At 37.4% G+C, this 18,628-nt stretch overlaps 1 protein-coding gene across 1 annotated transcript in view; it reads right to left on the minus strand.

Moving 5' to 3' along the window:
* The window catches only part of LOC124775321 (sialin-like), a 33,606-nt gene extending 17,432 nt beyond the window's left edge, over window positions 1-16,174 (minus strand). The window contains exon 1 of the mRNA XM_047250154.1: window positions 16,153-16,174. Within this exon, the coding sequence (XP_047106110.1) occupies window positions 16,153-16,174 (22 nt within the window). The remainder of the gene's footprint in view (window positions 1-16,152) is intronic.
* Window positions 16,175-18,628: the final 2,454 nt, after the last annotated feature.

The raw sequence follows: 18,628 nt of genomic DNA on the forward strand, positions 1-18,628 counted from the left end.
ATTTGAACCATGTTTTTGTTCTTTGACTCTTTATAATAGTAGACGTCCCTTACTCGGCCAGCGATTTTACTACATCATAATTAAAATTTTATTAATTAATTAGTTCGTTTGAATTAATTCTTTCACATCTAATACTATGACAACATAAAATGTAAAAGGTACATATAACAAAAATTACGTCTCAATTAATACACGGTTACAGAACTAATTAGGCGAAAAATGTATTATTCGCTGCACTATTGTGTTATATCTGTGAAATGTTTCCCTTAGCCAGCTATAAGAAAACCGCTTGATTTCAACGATGGACCATCGAGGGGCGTCGAGAGCAGTGGTGAGGTGTGGATACAGGGGCGCCGTGACAATCTTCCCATCGTGTGACACGTCTACAATGGTGTTCGGCAGTGTTATGGCGAAAGTTGAAGGCAATGTGACACCATTAAACTATCTTACATGTCACATGAAATTCTGAGCATTAACCTTTTCCCGCAAGTCTCGGGACCTTGCTCTTTGAAGCTTCTCCTAGTCCGAGGTTGACGTTGCAGGGCACCACTCTTTTAAGGGAACCCATTCATTTATTCAGTGTCGGAATTCTAGTCACTGCACTGCACAAAATTCACACCCCACGCATTTCCCAACGTTCCACATTACTGTCTACTTAGTAAATCAATACTTGACATTTACTAATTGTAATGAGGATCATACCTCATGGTCGCGTTTATGTACAGGTTACATTGGCTGCCGACAGGGGCCCAGCACCACAAAAATGTAAAATGAAATAGCCTTTCTTTTAATCCTGCGATGCGCACTCCCCTACAATTTTAAAAGATGTAGATACGTAACTACCTTGTAGGGGGTTATTCGGATGGAGTTCCTCATGGTCCCAGTGCAGGCCCAATAACTTAAAAAAATTGCTCAGACGTCAAAGATAATGGTTAACATGATGGCGGTAGTTTAAAGGCAATGGATTTCTCTAGAAACCGATTTCCTTCACTCCTCATTCCCTCCAAGACAAAATCAACTTTTTTTCTATTCAGCAGAAGCTTATTCTGGAGCTCTTGTAACTCGTGTAAACAATTTTCTTATTCGTTTACTCGTCAACGAGATATTGCTGGAAATGTACAAGATCTACAGCATCCGAGAAGATAAAAATAGTGACTCGTGACGTCACAGATATATCAACCGACCAGTTTCAACGTTTTGGCTGGAAATACAAAAGTCAAAAGGCCAAACGCGATTTCTAAGTACTCTATATGATCAAAAGTATCCGGACCCCCCAAAAACATACGTTTTTCATATTAGGTGCATTGTGCTGCCACCTACAGCCAGCTACTCCATATCAGCGACCTCGTTAGTCTTTAGACATCGTGAGGGAGCAGAATGGGGTGCTCCGCTGAACTCATGGACTTCGAACGTGGTCAGGTGATTGGGTGTCTGTAGGCGAGATTTCCACGCTGCTGAACATGCCTAGGTGCACTGTTTCCGAGGCGAAAATTAAGTGCAAACGCAAAGGGACACGTACAGCACAAAAGCATATAGGCTGACTTCGTCTGTGGACTTACAGAGACAGCCGTCATTTGAAGAGGGTCGTACTGTGTAATAGGAAGACATCTATCCAGACCATCACACATTAATTCAAAACTGCATCAGGATCCACTGCAAGTACTGAGACAGTTATGCGAGAGGAGAGAAAATTTGGATTTCATAGTCGAGCGGCTGCTTATAAGCCACACATCACGCCGGTAAATGCCAAACAACGCCTCGATTGATGTAAGGAGAGTAAACATTGGACGATTGGAAAAACGTTGTGTGGCGTTACGAATCACGGTGCACAATGTGGCGATCCGATGGCAGGGTGTGGATATGGCGAATGCAAGGTGAACGTCATCTGCCACCGTTTGTAGAGTCAAAAGTAAAATTCGGGGGCGGTGGTGTTATTGTGTGGTTCTGTTTTACATGGACGGGTTTGCACCCCTTATTGTATTGGGTGGCAGTATCATAGCACAGGCTTACGTTGATGTTTTAAGCACCTTCTTGCTTCCCACTGCTGAACAGCAATTAGGGGACGGCGATTGCATATTTCAGCACGATCGAGCACCTATTCATAATGCACGACCTGTGATGGAGTGATTGCACGACAATAACATCCATGTAATGGACTGGCCTGCACAGAGCCCTGACCTGAATCCTATAGAACTCCTTAGGGATCTTGTGGAACGCCGACTTCGTGCCAGGCCTCACCGATCGCAATCGATACCTCTCCTCAGTGCAGCACTCCGTGAAGAATGGATTGCTATTCCCCAAGCAACCTTCCAGCACCTGATTGAACGTATGCCTGCGAGAATGGAAGAAGCTATCAAGGCTAAGGGTGTGCCAATGCTATATTGAATTCCAGCATTACCAATGGAGGGCGCCTCAAACGTGTAAGTCATTTTCAGCCAGGTGTCCGGATACTTTTGATCACATAATGTAACTACATTTCATAATAAATATTATTTGTTGTTGTATGAATTACAGTAATACCAACAGAAAAAACTGCAACAATGTCAACAGTATTAGTAGAGCATTATGGGAACTATACACGATGTCCTAGGCGAACAACAACAACAGCAAATTAAACTTTCTACTGTAATTAGACCATTGTTACACTTTTGCGTGTAATGTATTATTATAGACCACCCATAACATGAAGTAAACGACATTATGAGGAGCAATGATTTAAAATGAAATTTCTTTTCATTACTTTATCTTATCAGTTCATTGAATCACAAATCATTAAGTAATATTTATAAAATTAAATACAGATACGCCGCAATGAACCACTCCCAGTATGTATCTTTTACCTATGGAGTTATTATAAGAAATGAATTGTAGTATCTTTGAAGTTGTGAGAGTGTCTTTTTCTTTTGCCCTCCCTCACCATGCACATATCTTTGGCAGTTATTTAGTGCAAACGGTATAAAGTTTGGTTTATGAGTGGAACGTAGTCTGTTGAGCAAGTTCATTGTCATAAATTATGTTACATGGTTTTTCCGATTACTATTCACGCAGTTAATTTTGAAAGTGTAAGTAAATAACTTGACGGTTGTCGTGAAATTTAAGACAGTGTTTGTTTATTCAGTGTCACGGCGCACGCCGAGCGATGAGTGAATTGGGACAGTGTTATGATGACGGGTTAGATTGCTTCGGTTATAGCTGGCTACATTACAGTTGATGCTGATTTGCCAAGATCAAACTTTTTGGTTTTGTAAACCATTTAACCGTGGGAAATACGTGCCATTAACTAGAATTGGGTCTTAAGAACAGTGATGTCACTGGATGACGAGTGTGGCTCATAACGTTTTCAGCCATTGGCCCGCAGTGTGCCGAGTGCGCATGCCCAGAGAAGGAGCACTGTGATGGTGGTCGCAGCCTAGCCGTCTACGGTTCCCCAATTCAGGCAGGAGACAGTTCGTGGTTTCTCCTTTCTGGAAATCGTTCAAACCTCGTCGTATCGCAAAAGTGTCACTTTAACGTACGGAGAGGAGTAGCTGCTTACGGCTTACAGCTCTATCTCTGTGCTCCTATCTAAAGCCTCTGACCCAGTTATTATCACGCGCTTTAAGACCGACGCAGTCCTTGGGCTGGTACAAAGAGTATTATGCAGCCTGCAGTGCGAGAAAGTTAGGCAAACACAGTAAATGTCACATTCTAGTACGTAGTAAGCTTTCAAGGTGACAGCGATATGTCAAATTAATCAACTCAAAAGCACCCATCTACCCCCATAATTACGTTTCAGATATGGTTACGATACTAGGAATAGTAAGTAAGTACTCACACCATTTGTTAATGTGTTTTGTACTCAATGCGTATACATTTTGTCATTGCTTGATATGTTCTGTACTCAGTGCATGTGCACTCTATTTCATTTCATGTTCTGCACTTATATATATATATATATATATATATATATATATATATATATATATGTATATATGTATATATATATATATATGTATATACTCTGTGGCTGTAAACTTAGTTAATTAAGTAAATTTTAGAGAAATTTGTTGCTCATGGCAAGTCCAATTGACTCACCATCACTGCCAAATTTTTTCCCCCCCAGTGGACGGTTATGTAAGAGGTCCGAGCAGATGTAATTTCGATGTATTGCTCATGCGCTGCCTGTGATATGCAAGGTCTCTGACCAGAGAGCAGTGTTGACTGCAGTAGGAACTGTGTAGCTGTAGCAGTAAGTTGTTGCTAGTCTGGAGTATGCTCTTGTCTGGTATGGTGTATCGTGTTGGCTGGCCCGGTCGCGGTGCAGCGATGCCGGAGCCTGAGTATTATTGTATAAGGTAAAAATCAGCCTCGCGCATATGTAGTAATGTTATCTCAAGTCCCATGTAAATGTTTTAAAAATCTCGTAATAACAATCTTGCTCATAAAAAGTAACTTTCAATTTAAAGAATTTACTAATTTCTCCCATCCATGATCATCCCGATTGTTGCACAAGAAAAAAAAAGTCAGTTGCTTCCTTTCATAAATGAGAGATATATCGGCCAGCATTGCACAGAACTGTGCCGGAAAAATTTATTGTAAGAGCAGATATATCCGGCGACTTCACTGAGGTAAGAATTTTTTCCTTTTTTATTCAGAATGATCTTTCAGGGCCATGACGCAGCACTGCTGTCGACCAAAATTTACCAGGTTAAATTCACAGTGAATTATTGAAAAGTCATAAATGAACGAAAATTTAATTGAGAGGTTATTTACATTGCTTTATTACCAGGTTACTGAATTTATTCTTTTATTGGAACGTTACACTCAATGTGAACGACATAATTATAATTTTTACTTTTGAGAGGTTTAGGAATTTTTCTGTTTTGAGGTTACGCTAAATGTGAATGAATTTTGAGCTTAGATTAAATCAGAAAGAATTTTTGTGGGGAGATTAAATGTGAATGAATTTTGTGTGGAGGTTAATGTGAGAAGAATTTTGTAGGGAGGTTATAAATGTAAATAAATTTTGTTTTGAGGTTACACTAAATTAGAATCATATTCATATTATTTACTTTATTTTGTGGGGAGGTTACACTTGGCGACAACCGGCCAGGATCGTATTTTTTTGTGAATCTCTGAGAAGTAGTCATATATCTGCTCTTATTTACTTAAATGTAGTTTGCATCTGGCGCAACGCATTTACTAATTTGTCACTCTTTCTTTCACAGATCATCGGCAATTTATTGCTCTTTGTTGTAATTGTGTTTGTTCCATTTTTGCTTTGTCTTTGTTTCATTTTGTGCTTAATTTTGATTTTTGGAAAATGTCGCGAAAAACTGTTAACAGTACATCGTGATGTGCAACGAGTGAAATAGCCGACCCGAATAATTTGATCGATAATACTTGAGACACTCAGTGTAATAGCGATAACCCTCTAATTACTGATAATCAGTGCGTACCGACCACTAGTAATGATTTTGATCCTAATGATGAACAAACAAATTCAATTATGTCCACAGTAAATGTAACAATTGATGACGCGGCACGTTCCGATACAATGAACGCTGCCCGGTTTGACACGCCTGATTTGCAAAATTTGCATAGTGAACAGATAAATTTTTCTCACGAAGATGAGCAATGTAGTCAAAATACATCAGATTTATTTGATTCCGAGGTAGTGACCCACAGTGCACATCCGATTGGCAAACCTTTTCGAGAATCACAGAATGACCAAATGGTTACACAAAACGTGACAATTGCAGGTACGCCATCAAACAGCACAGAGAATAGAGTAGGTAATATTGGCATGGATCAAGTTATGGCATTATTGCTACAACTTAATGAAAATTTCAAACAACAAATTAATGAATAGAACAAACAAATTAATGAAAAACGAGACAACAATTCCAAACAGTGGAAGAAAGAACAAGACGACAATTTCAAACAACTTAATGAAAAACAAGACAACCTTAATAAACAGAACAAACAACCTAGTGAACAGATTACAGCCGTTGCCGTGCAATGTCATGATGCTAAAGAACAATTACGTGAGGAAATTAAGGCCTGTGCTAGGAACAGTAGTGAAGAAATTAGATCTGTGGGTCAAGAATGAAGTAATACACATGCAGCCACAGCTAAATTACTTAGAGATGAAATTAGTGCAGTCGCTAAACAATGCTCTGAAAACGCAACACAGTTACGCGACGAGTTTAAATTAATGTCAGCAGAACTTTCACGCACGCTGGATGCAAAAGTAAACGCGAAATTTGACCAACAGAACAGCCAAATTGACGAACGTTTTAATCACCACCTACACAACAGTGAAACGCGTTACAGTAAATTTATACAGGAACAGAATAAAGTAAAGCAACAAGTCATGGAAACAATTACTGCACAGAGACAGGAAGATAAGCGTAAATTATTTACAAAAGCAAAAACATACGTAGACAACAATATTGCTACAGTATCGGACGAAATCTGACAGTTGAACACCGAATTGCATGATGAAATCTCCGATCTTAAAACAAAAACAGACACACACACACTAGAGTTTCAGACAATGACCAACAGACTTGAAAAGTTGGAACTAATACAGGATCCGGATGCCATCAAAGCAGACGTTAAAAAATTGAACAAAAACACACGTAAATTATAAAAACAAATTAATGCTTCTGATACTAAAAACGATGATCAGGTAAAAGTACTGACTGAAAAATATGATGAATTGGCCAGTCGTATTGACGTTATCGAAAGTAATAATGACACCAAATCAGACGATACTTCACCAGTTTCGTTTAATCAAACTCCCGAATTCCAAAATTTACAGCAGACGATCAGTGAGATAGGTTCGTCTAATAATACATTACGTAGAAAATTGTCAACTTTACAGCAAGAAGTGACAGAGATGAAAAATATTTCAGCCTCTAACACGGCACAGCATACGCCACATCCCAAACATTTCTCACACTCACACAGCCTGTATATTTTAGGTAATTTACAGAGAGTACGTGACTTAGATTCCAAACAGTCACAGACAAACAGATTAGCATACAATCCTGAACCTGTTCAGACATTCAGAGACGAAAATTTTGATTACAAGCACTTTCTATCTGTGAGAAAATTTAAAGTATTTAAAAATGACAGAACACAGATTCACCCCTTGGATTGGATACAACAATTTAGCTTTGCTTTTCCACTAACTTGGCCTGTAACACACAAACTTGAATTTATTTGCAGTTTTTTGGAAGGCGAACCGGCAACTCGTATGAGACCGATCGCGAGACAATGCTATTCAGTGGAAGAATTTCAGAATGCTTTTCTGTCAGCGTATTGGTCGAAGACGACACAGCGCAGAATCAAGGATCAATTAATTAGTTTACCGAATTATGAGAACTCAAATTTTTCAACTGTACGCAATTTTTTGAACACATGGTCCAACAAAACCAATACTCAAATCAGCCATACAGTGAATCTGCACTTATCCAGTTATGTATTTCTAAATTGCCACGATCGTTAAGAGTATCACTTTTAACAGGACAGCAGAAAGAAAATATTTCGGTATTCAGAGATCTGTTACAGCTTTTGGAAGTTCAGGAATCAGACTATTCTTTCATAAACAAAAATTGTTCACATCGTAACCAAGGCCAACAAACATACAGTAATTACGATCATCCACGCTATTTCAATAGCAAAGGTAATAGACGCTCCAGGAACGACAACCACCAGAACTTTAATAACTGACAAAATTTTAATTATCAGTATCGTCAAAAGGAACAGGAACCACATTTTGGTAACAATAGAGGTTTTTCCCAACAACAGCAACAAAACCAACCGGTTAGCATACCTAACCAACAATGTAATGTGCAAGGTCAACCAAGCTTTAATGTTTCGCCGCCTACACGTATAGCGTCGGCACCGCCAAATAGTAACGCACAGCAACAAGGAAATCAGTACGTACAGAAAACACATCATTTTAACTCACATCGCAATGCACCATATAGAAATGACTATCATGACAGACGTAAAAGTAATGAGCACAATTTTCAGCATACGTTTAATAATAGTCGGTCTTATGAGCAACAGAATCATCCGCAACAACAGATTATCATGAATGAACCAGACAGTCGGTATCATCCCGAACATAATACGTCAGGAAGAAATAACAGAACATTACAAATAGTCGAAATGCCACAGCATCCTCCCGCAAATAATAGCACGTCAGATAGAATTTGACTAAGTACAGTACAGGTTGCATCTTCCAGCAACGCAAGCAATACTTTTGACACACAGAATCTTGTTCACGAAAATGTTATTACTTTGACGACATCCGAGACACTCTTTTGCAGGAAAAACCAGTTATTCAAAAAACCATTTCACACTCTGTCATTGAAGTAAAGACTGGATCATCCAAATTTTCAGTAGTAATCGATTGTGGATCACCTATGTCAGTTATAAATGAGGTAACTTTCAACGAATGTAACAAAGAGAATACCTATCCTACGTTACCATTCGGCAAAACTAAAGTAAAAGGAGCAATATTTGGTAAAGGAGTAGATGTAAAGTTACAGACACACTTACCATTTTGTACTGCAGGTCATACGTTTCACTCAAATTTTTGGATTGTTCCTTTATTGAGAACAGACGTTATTTTAGGTACGAATTTTCTGATACAACACGACGCAATAATTGACTTTCAAAATTCCTATTTAATGTTAAAGGATGAAAATGTACGACTGGCATTAGAATTTCAGCACTCTTTATCTGCAGAAGAACAAACAATTAATCGTACAGAGGTCATCTCTGCATCACGTAACATAGACTGTCATTCCACATTGTTCACAGATACGTACGTACACAACTATAATACTCCAGACGAAGCCGACTATGACGTTATACAGATGATTTCTGATAAAGTTAAACAGAGCAATGCAAATATAGACGACGAACGTTCTCAACTTCACAAAATTCTTTTACAGCAAGCTCCAGTTTTTGACAACTTCCCTGGTACTATGTCCGGATTTATGTATGAATTTCAAGTTAAACAGCACGACACGTTTAAAGCCAAACATTATCCCATTCCGTATATTCACAGAGAACAAGTTAAGAAAGAATTGCAAGCTATGCTTGACCAAGGAATTATTGAACCGGCAGTTAGTCCGTACATAAACCCGCTCCATATTGTTAAGAAAAACGATGGTTCACTTCGCCTCGTACTTGATTCGCGTCACATCAATGACATTATTATTAATGAAACAGATCGCCCACACACACTAGAAAAACTTCTACAGAAATTTCATGGTACTGCTATTTATTCCACGTTAGATTTGAAATCGGGATTTTGGCAAATTCAACTCCATCCGAACGGCAGAAAGTACACAGCTTTTCTCTGTTTTGGTGACTTTTACCAGTTTTGCAAATTACCGTTCGGTTTAACTATTTCTTCAGCAGCATTTATTCGCGGTTTGAATACTATACTTCCGACAGAATTAAAAGACAGAATCACAACGTATGCAGATGACATTATTATTGCAGAAGCTAACTGGTCTGAACACAATTTGATTCTCGAACAACTGTTACGCACTTTTCGTGCACAAGGACTCACAGTTAATCTCAGTAAATCGCACTTTGGTAAAACTGCTATAAAATTTCTTGGACATGTAATTTCGGCAGAAGGCATAGCGCCTGACCCGGAAAAACTTCAAGCTTTACGTGACATTACTGTTCCTACGACGAAGAAACAACTACGCAGCTTTTTGGGTTTAATTAACTTTGTTCGTAAATTTATTCATTACTCTGCTTTAGACACCCACACATTATGTCAATTGACGGATAAAAACACTATTTGGTCCTGGGATAGCCAAGCACATTCTGAATTTGTCAATCTGAAACAAGCTTTGTTGAATGCAACACATTTATCACATCCAGATCTTACTAGAAATTTTTCCATTGCCACCGACAGTTCTAACACCGCTTTAGGCGTACACATTTTTCAGGAAATTGAAGAAGACGGTACTACAGTAATTAAAAACATCGCCTTTGCGAGTCGCATTCTGTCACCTGCTAATTATTCTGTTACAGAACTTGAAACATTATGTGTTGTATGGGCATTTACGAGATTTCGGCATTTTTTTTATGGAAGACATACGACCGTTTACACATATCATAGAGCTATCCAGTTTTTACTTTCAGCAAAATTTACACATGACAGGTTAAGCAGATGGAAACTTTATTTACAGGAATTTAATTTTACAATTGTTCACATTCCCGGTACACAAAATATTGTAGCAGACGCATTATCCCGTTCTCTCAGCAACAATCAGCAAGACATCGCAACCAACTTCTGCCAAGCAAATTTTAGCGTCATGTATATTCAACAAGTTGATTCGAAAATTTTATTTCGTCGTCATTACGAGATATAGCACAAGAGCAGAATAAAGACAACGTATGGAAAGAAATTAAACACCTTTGGCAAGATAGGAATAATGTTACCATCAGAAACCATTACACTGTACGCAATAACATTCTGTTTCGCCGCTCTCACCCTGACAGCAACAATTGGTTACTATGTACTCCTGACGAGCTTGTTAACAAATTAATTTGGTATACTCATTTAAGTTACGCACATTATGGAGCCAGAAAATGATTTCTTATACTGAGACAGAACTGTTATTTTGCCAACATGGAGAAACGTATTCGACGAGTTTTAGCGTCATGTAAAATCTGCCAGAAAGCTAAGTCAGACACGACTTTACATATTCCTCCGTTACATCCCATTGTACCTGTTAAATTGAGACACATGGCCGCTGTAGACATCTCTGGTCCGATTCCCAGATCTAATAGAGGTTTTTGTTACATCTTTGTCGCCTTTGAACTCACTTCGAAATTTGTTATCTTCACTCCGTTACGCAAAGCTACTGCTAAATCTGTTTCGAATGCATTTGTGAAACATTTTCTATTTCATGTAGGGCATGTATTGAAAGTAATTTCCGACAATGGACCACAATTTCCATCTGCTATATGGACACGTATGTTACGAGCAAGAAACATTTCTCCGATCTATATATCCAAGTATCACGCATCTTCGAACCCTTGTGAACGACTAATGAAAGAAATTGGTAAACTGTGTAGAATATACTGCCATAAAAGACATATTGATTGGGACACACACATACTGTCATTCCAGGATGGAATTAACTCCGTACCAAATGAATCTACTATGTTATCTCCGACTGTTATACTGAAAAATGTTGAACCACCTAACAAAATTAAAGAATTACTATCCTTTCCTACAACTCGTCGACTACGACACCATGAAATAATTGACATTGCGCTGAACAACATCAAACGTGCCGTAGAGCGTCGGAGAAGACAGCAAAAACAGGTTTGTACACGCCGTGACTTTCACATTGGACAGAAGATTTTAGTACGCACACATTATTTATCCAACAGAGGAATGAGTAGATGCAGTAAATTTGAGCTTCTATATGCAGGTCCATACAGAATTCGCAGTATTCCTCACCCCAATGTAATACATGTCGAAACTCTGAGAACCAGAAAAAGTAAAGGCAATCACCATGTCTTCAATATTAAACCCTTTATTGAATGAACATACTTTATGATTTATCACACTGTAATGCCATTTTCTGATTTTTATATGACCACTAATGCAATTCCATCTATGTGACTACTTACTGATGATTATCGTATTTCTTCTTGGCAAGTGCCCGGCAAAGTAAGGTTAGCAGGTCGCTTTCCTTGTCGTTATATATCAGACCGTGCACATTTTCCATTTTTCGTGTATGTAGGATTGTTTTCCTGTTTTTTTTTTTTTTTTTTTTTTTTTTGTATGCACTACGAAATCTTTAAAATATAACAAACACCAGTAGACTTTGACATTTTGCCTTATGACATCTCAACATCGTGACTATTTTACATTTTTTTTTTTGCTACTACATTATGATACTCTGCGTACATTTTTTGCACTTGAAAACTGTCTATGTTTTTGACATAATACGTTTTCTGTCATGCTATACTGTATGCTTAATTATATCACTAGAAACAAGTTTTTATTTAATGTGTATGTGATTTAAATGCAAGATATTAATCCTTATTCATCATTTTCAGAAAGCAATAACGTGTAAAAGAAATAACTTAAACAAATCACAGTGGATTACTATGAAATGGGAATTTCACCTTCGGAATGAACGAAATAAAATGCAATACCTTGTCATGAAGAGTAAATGGATCAGAATTAACAAACATTAACAAGAATATGCTATACACATCGTATGATAGCAGTCTTAACTAATTTTTATTTCAGAACACGAGGCGATTGATGCAGGCTGTCAGACAGAACTACACATCTTAGTTTTAGTGATGAAATATGCTAGAAATAAGAAACTCTATACTATGAATAGTTGTATGAAGTAAATGGTAATATGAATAATGAATAATGAAGTGTCCTTTCGCAGATGATAATGAATGATGATGAATAGTTATATGAAGAATATGCTAATATGAATAATGAAGTTTTTCTTTGCAGGTGATGATAGTAATGAAGTTATGGTAATATGGATAATGAAGTTTTTCTATGCAGATGAGAATAATGATGAAGTTTATATATTTACTGTTAGTTAAGAAATGCTATGTAGTTATTTAAGTATTTGTTGCAGTTCGTTTTGACAGTATGTCTTATATCGCATGGTATAATGACTGAATGTTTTGGAAATGATGGCTAGAGTACATACATATTGAGTATACGTTTCATTACCTGTTAATTCGAAGTTCACTATTTTACAGCATAATATGCGTTTCTTCTTTCAGCTTAACAATCCATTTTGTATTTTTTCCAGGAGAAGCTATTTATGAAATTAATATGCTATAAACACTTAGTTATGAAACCTGTTCTAATACTTGCATTTTTTTTACCCATTTGTGTGTGTCATTCATGAATGTGATCACATATACTCTACTTGTTTCATAACCTTGCTACAGCTGACTCATGGCGAATGACGTTACTAATCCTTATTTGCAGCAAAAGTCAAAAGCAAATATTTTCATGCCCCAGCAATTAATTATCGATCCCAACGCAATGCATTGCTAGCACTAAAAAAAAAAAAATTACCAGTCCCAGCTATTACCAGTATACAACCAAATAATGCTACTAGTTTAAAATGTATTTCTAGTTCTAAATATAATGCAAATTTCTCAGATGTATTGAATCCATTATGTCTATGTATTATTGAACCACAGACCTTGAGTAATAGTTATAGTGTGTTACATTTTAAATATGTCCTATGTCACTTGAATGATGAGTTGAGTAATACTGAATGATGTTTTCTAACCACACACCTTGAGTAACAGTTACAGTGTGTTACATTTTAAATATGTCTTATGTCACTTGAATGATGAGTTCTGAGTAATAGTGAATGATGTTTTCTAACCACAGACCTTGAGTAATAGTTATAGTGTGTTACATTTTAAATATGTCCTATGTCACTTGAATGATGAGTTCTGAGTAATACTGAATGATGTTTTCTAACCACGGACCTTGAGTAATAGTTACAGTGTGTTACATTTTAAATATGTCCTATGTCACTTGAATGATAAGTTCTGAATAATACTGAATAATGTTTTATAAAACTATATGAATACTTTGTAACTGGCCAATGAATGCCACTGTTTCTTATATTTTAAATTTGTCTTATGTCTCTTGTATGATAAAACTATGTGAATACTTTCTAACTGACCAATGAATGCCACTGTTTCTTATATTTTAAATTTGTCTTATGTCACTTACATGCTATTATATATGAATACCAGTAGCTTGATGCTACACTCATTAACTCCTGTTTTGAATTATGACTTCTGAACAATGCATAAAAATGTTTATTAACTGGACAATGAGTGCCAATATTTAGTGTAATCAGATGACTTACGAATGATGTTCTGTAATACTCCATACATAGTACAGAAATGTTTAGTGACTAGGCAATGAGTGCCAACAATTACTCAAATCGGTTAATAGACTAGTGTGATTCTCAATGATGACTAGCATAAGACTTAATGTCCTTCACCTTCTGACCTAATTAACAGAAATTACTGCAATGTCCGTTTGTCCTGTCTATCCTCATGATCATGGATCACTATATTTGGTTTTTGCACTAATTCTACGTTGGTGTACCTTACAGGAATGTGGTGTTGACACATCATGCTGTCCACCACCTTGAACGATGGAGATGTTATTATGGTCCCACTGTTTGGTGTACCTAATGTACTATCAAAATTATAACATTGAATATTAATACGACATTTCAGTGTCTTGGCTACACTGATTAATACTTCAGGGAAGAGAACTTCAGATTGTCTCACTTGGTGTTGTGCTTCTGTAGAATCCCTCCCTTTCCTAGTTCTTGTAAAATGGTATATATATATATATATATATATATATATATATACACAGTGCGTGTGCACTTTTTGTCATTTGTTAATGTGTTTTGTACTCAATGCGTATACATTTTGTCATTGCTTGATATGTTCTGTACTCAGTGCATGTGCACTCTATTTCATTTCATGTTCTGCACTTATATATATATATATATATATATATATTTATATACTCTGTGGCTGTAAACTTAGTTAATTAAGTAAATTTTAGAGAAATTTGTTGCTCATGGCAAGTCCAATTGACTCACCATCACTGCCAAATTTTTTCCCCCCCAGTGGACGGTTATGTAAGAGGTCTGAGCAGATGTAATTTCGATGTATTGCTCATGCGCTGCCTGTGATATGCAAGGTCTCTGACCAGAGAGCAGTGTTGACTGCAGTAGGAACTGTGTAGCTGTAGCAGTAAGTTGTTGCTAGTCTGGAGTCTGCTCTGGTCTGGTATGGTATGGTGTATCGTGTTGGCTGGCCCGGTCGCGGTGCAGCGATGCTGGAGCCTGAGTATTATTGTATAAGGTAAAAAGCAGTCTCGCGCATATGTAGTAATGTTATCTCAAGTCCCATGTAAATATTTTTAAAATCTCGTAATAATAATCTTGCTCATAAAAAGTAACTTTTAACAACCATTCATTTCAATTTAAAGAATTTACTAATTTCTCCCATCCATGATCATCCCGATTGTTGCACAAGAAAAAAAAAGTCAGTTGCTTCCTTTCATAAATGAGAAATATATCGGCCAGCATTGCACAGAGCTGTGCCGGAAAAATTTATTTTAAGAGCAGATACATCCGGCGACTTCATTGAGGTAAGAATTTTTTCCTTTTTTATTCTGAATGATCTTTCAGAGCCATGACGCAGCACTGCTGCCGTCCAAAATTTACCAGGTTAAATTCACAGTGAATTATTGAAAAGTCACAAATGAGCGACAATTTAATTGAGAGGTTAGTTACATTGTTTTATTACCAGGTTACTGAATTTATTCTTTTATTGGGACGTTACACTCAATGTGAACGACATAATTATAATTTTTACTTTTGAGAGGTTTAGGAATTTTTCTGTTTTGAGGTTACGCTAAATGTGAATGAATTTTGAGCTCAGATTAAATCAGAAAGAATTTTTGTGGGGAAATTAAATGTGAATGAATTTTGTGTGGAGGTTAATGTGAGAAGAATTTTGTAGGGAGGTTATAAATGTAAATAAATTTTGTTTTGAGGTTACACTAAATCAGAATCATTATCCATAATATTTATTTATATTTTTTGGGGAGGTTACAACAGGAACAAATCGAACACTATAGAGCAGATATTTCGGAGTCGGTTTCCTCCACCATTACCTTACTGACAAAAACTGCATATATATGTTCCAAGAACACATTTTCTGAAGGTAAAATTTTGTGCGTTATTAGGCCATCTCATATTTCTTTTATAATTTGAGGGTTACCTAACACATTTTTGTGTACAAGGTATAGATCGTGCACATCAGTTACACACTAAATCGCTAGTGTATGGCAATCTGGTGTATAATATGCCGGCCTATTGATAATATTCTCTTACGTAACTGCAGTTGCTATGAGAAGCATTTGCTGTTCACTAGATGAAGCATCACTCACTGTCTCTTACGGGCACCGTCAGTTACTCAGTGTGTCATCTAATTCACAAAAATTCGCATAAGCCACCTGTTAATTAAGTGGTGCAAAAGCAGTTGGATATGTCGGAGCTGCCGCCGTCTTACCTTTCCCTCTTGGTAGCGCCATGCTGGCGGGCTATGGAGTGAGCAACGGACGCAGGGCGGCCGCTTTAAGAGGTAGAGGGCCCAATATATCATTTCGTGTTTGCTCTGGCGCTTCTTATCGAGCATCTTGCTTTGTGTGGGGCTGCTCTGCGAAGTGACAGAGACAATCCACCGGCCGTATGCTCGCTACTCTCCTTCCGGCTTCGTACGGATTTCAAAGGCGGCCCAAGCAGGCTTTTGTTGCGTGAGTGCTACGCAAATCCTCGTCTTGTGACGTAGCACAAGAGCCACGTGTGTCAACACGACTCTAATTTGTGTGCAACCCAGACAAACCAGGTAGGGCACAACAGACCGATTGTGCTCTCTCCTTCAGAAAACTGCCGAATCCTTTTCACTCATTGATTCACTGATCGATCTATTCAGTCACATTTCATGTTCATCAAGTATCTTAAGGGGGGTAGAACGTCAAACGGGCCGACTTGGAGCAGGAGAGGCACCACAGGATATTTTAATTTCTATTGTCTATACTTTTACCAATAAATTCATAAAACTTTGTCAGCATGACTAGGAAGGATTGAGGACTCACACTCATAGCAGTGGAAGTTCGAAAACGTAGCAAAATACCTTCTTTTTACATGTTAAATTTCATCATTTTTTCACTTGCTACTGGCTGCATTTGTTTCTGTAGATATACTTTTCTTCCTAAGTAAGAGAGATACTTCGATGAGTTTTGCACAGCATACAAGCAGTACTTACAGGTGTATGAAACTCTAGAATTTTCCGAATCTATTAAAAACTGTGGTAAAAATTGAGATAATTAATTATAAAATTTGAGTTTTTTCTAAACATGAAGTTTAAATTGTAACAGTTCATTCATTTTTTCATAAATTAAATAAACTCTAGAGTTTCATACACATGGAACTATAGTTTGTATGCCGTGCAAAATTCATCGAAGAATCTTTCTTACTTAGGAAGAAAAGTATACCTTTAGCAACAAATGCTGCCAGTAGTAAGTGAAAAAATGATAAAATTTCACATCTAAAAAAATGTGTTTTGTTACATTTTTGAGCTATGAGTATGAATCCTGAATCCTTCCTGATCAGTTTGCAAGACAGAAGCTGCCGCAGCATTGTATCTACTGAAACTACTTCAGAGTGGGGCAGGTAAGAAAGTCAGTACAATGTGAAGATATGAAATCCGCAAAATTTCGTTAAATTAACAAAAATAAAACGTTATCAGAATCCCGCTATACATGCTGCTTCAAAGGAATGTTGGTTGGTTGGTTTAAATGAGGGGGGGGGGGGGTGGGGAGGGACCAAACTGCATGGTCATTGGTCTCAAAGAAAAAGAACAACCGATTACTGAAAGCTATAGTATGCTCCAGCATAATCTGGTGAGCTTTTGCGCAGGCAGAAATAATCATCTAATGAATCAGTAAAAGACTTAGGGCAAAATTAAGTTTAATGTACAGGTAGTCGTTCCATGTACGTGAAAGAGAAAAATCTAATGCTAAAAGCTACAGCGCTTGAAGTGACTAGATGTAAACTTCTGTCCTCAGAAAGTGATCACGTAAGAATAACATGAAATACGTTAAAAGTAAAAGGAAAAGAGATAAAATTCAACTATACGAGTAGGTATTCACTTAATGAAGAAATTCAGCACGATTCAGTAGTGAATACAAATAGCCAATTCACCGTTATCTAATGGTTGAAATGGCTCTGAGCACTATGGGACTTAACTTCTGAGGTCATCAGTCCCCTAGAACTTAGAACTACTTAAACCTAACTAACCTAAGGACATCACACACATCCATGCCCGAGGCAGGATTCGAACCTGCAACCGTAGTGGTCGCGCGATTCCAGACTGTAGCGCCTAGAACCGCACGGCCACACCGGCCGGCACCGTTATCTAATGGATACGGGTTAGACCACTGACAAACACACGAAGTTTGAAACTCGACAATTTAGCATCAAAATTCAAATTTTAATGAAAATAAAACGCATTCCAGACAGTGAATTCGTGAACACTTACGATAGACTACAAAAGCAGTAGACGTTGACACTATCGCTGCATCACAAGGCAATGTGGCTGACCGGATAACACAGTCCACAAATAATAGGGAACTTTATAACTCCAAAACCGCATTAGGCACTCATTTAATTTATCTATAGCAGTGAGATTGAAAGAACTCGATAAAATGTCCAACTACGCGGTAGCGAATCCATCAAGAGACAATGTGTTATTCACGAAAAAATAAAATCAGGAACCTTGGTGCCCATGCGAAACATTGTACTCTAAACTAACTACGTTAATTTCGTCCTAAAATTCTGAAACTGAAGCGTCACTATAAAGCAAAATTAAGGTATACCAAGATAATTCCAGTACATACAATTACATCTCTCAGTGTCTACGGGGAACAACTGAATTATCGATAGCTTCTTGTAAAGTGTCCCATAACCCGATAGAGTCATTATAT

Source organism: Schistocerca piceifrons, chromosome 2, assembly GCF_021461385.2.
Source record: "Schistocerca piceifrons isolate TAMUIC-IGC-003096 chromosome 2, iqSchPice1.1, whole genome shotgun sequence".
In the NCBI taxonomy this organism is placed as follows: domain Eukaryota; kingdom Metazoa; phylum Arthropoda; class Insecta; order Orthoptera; family Acrididae; genus Schistocerca; species Schistocerca piceifrons.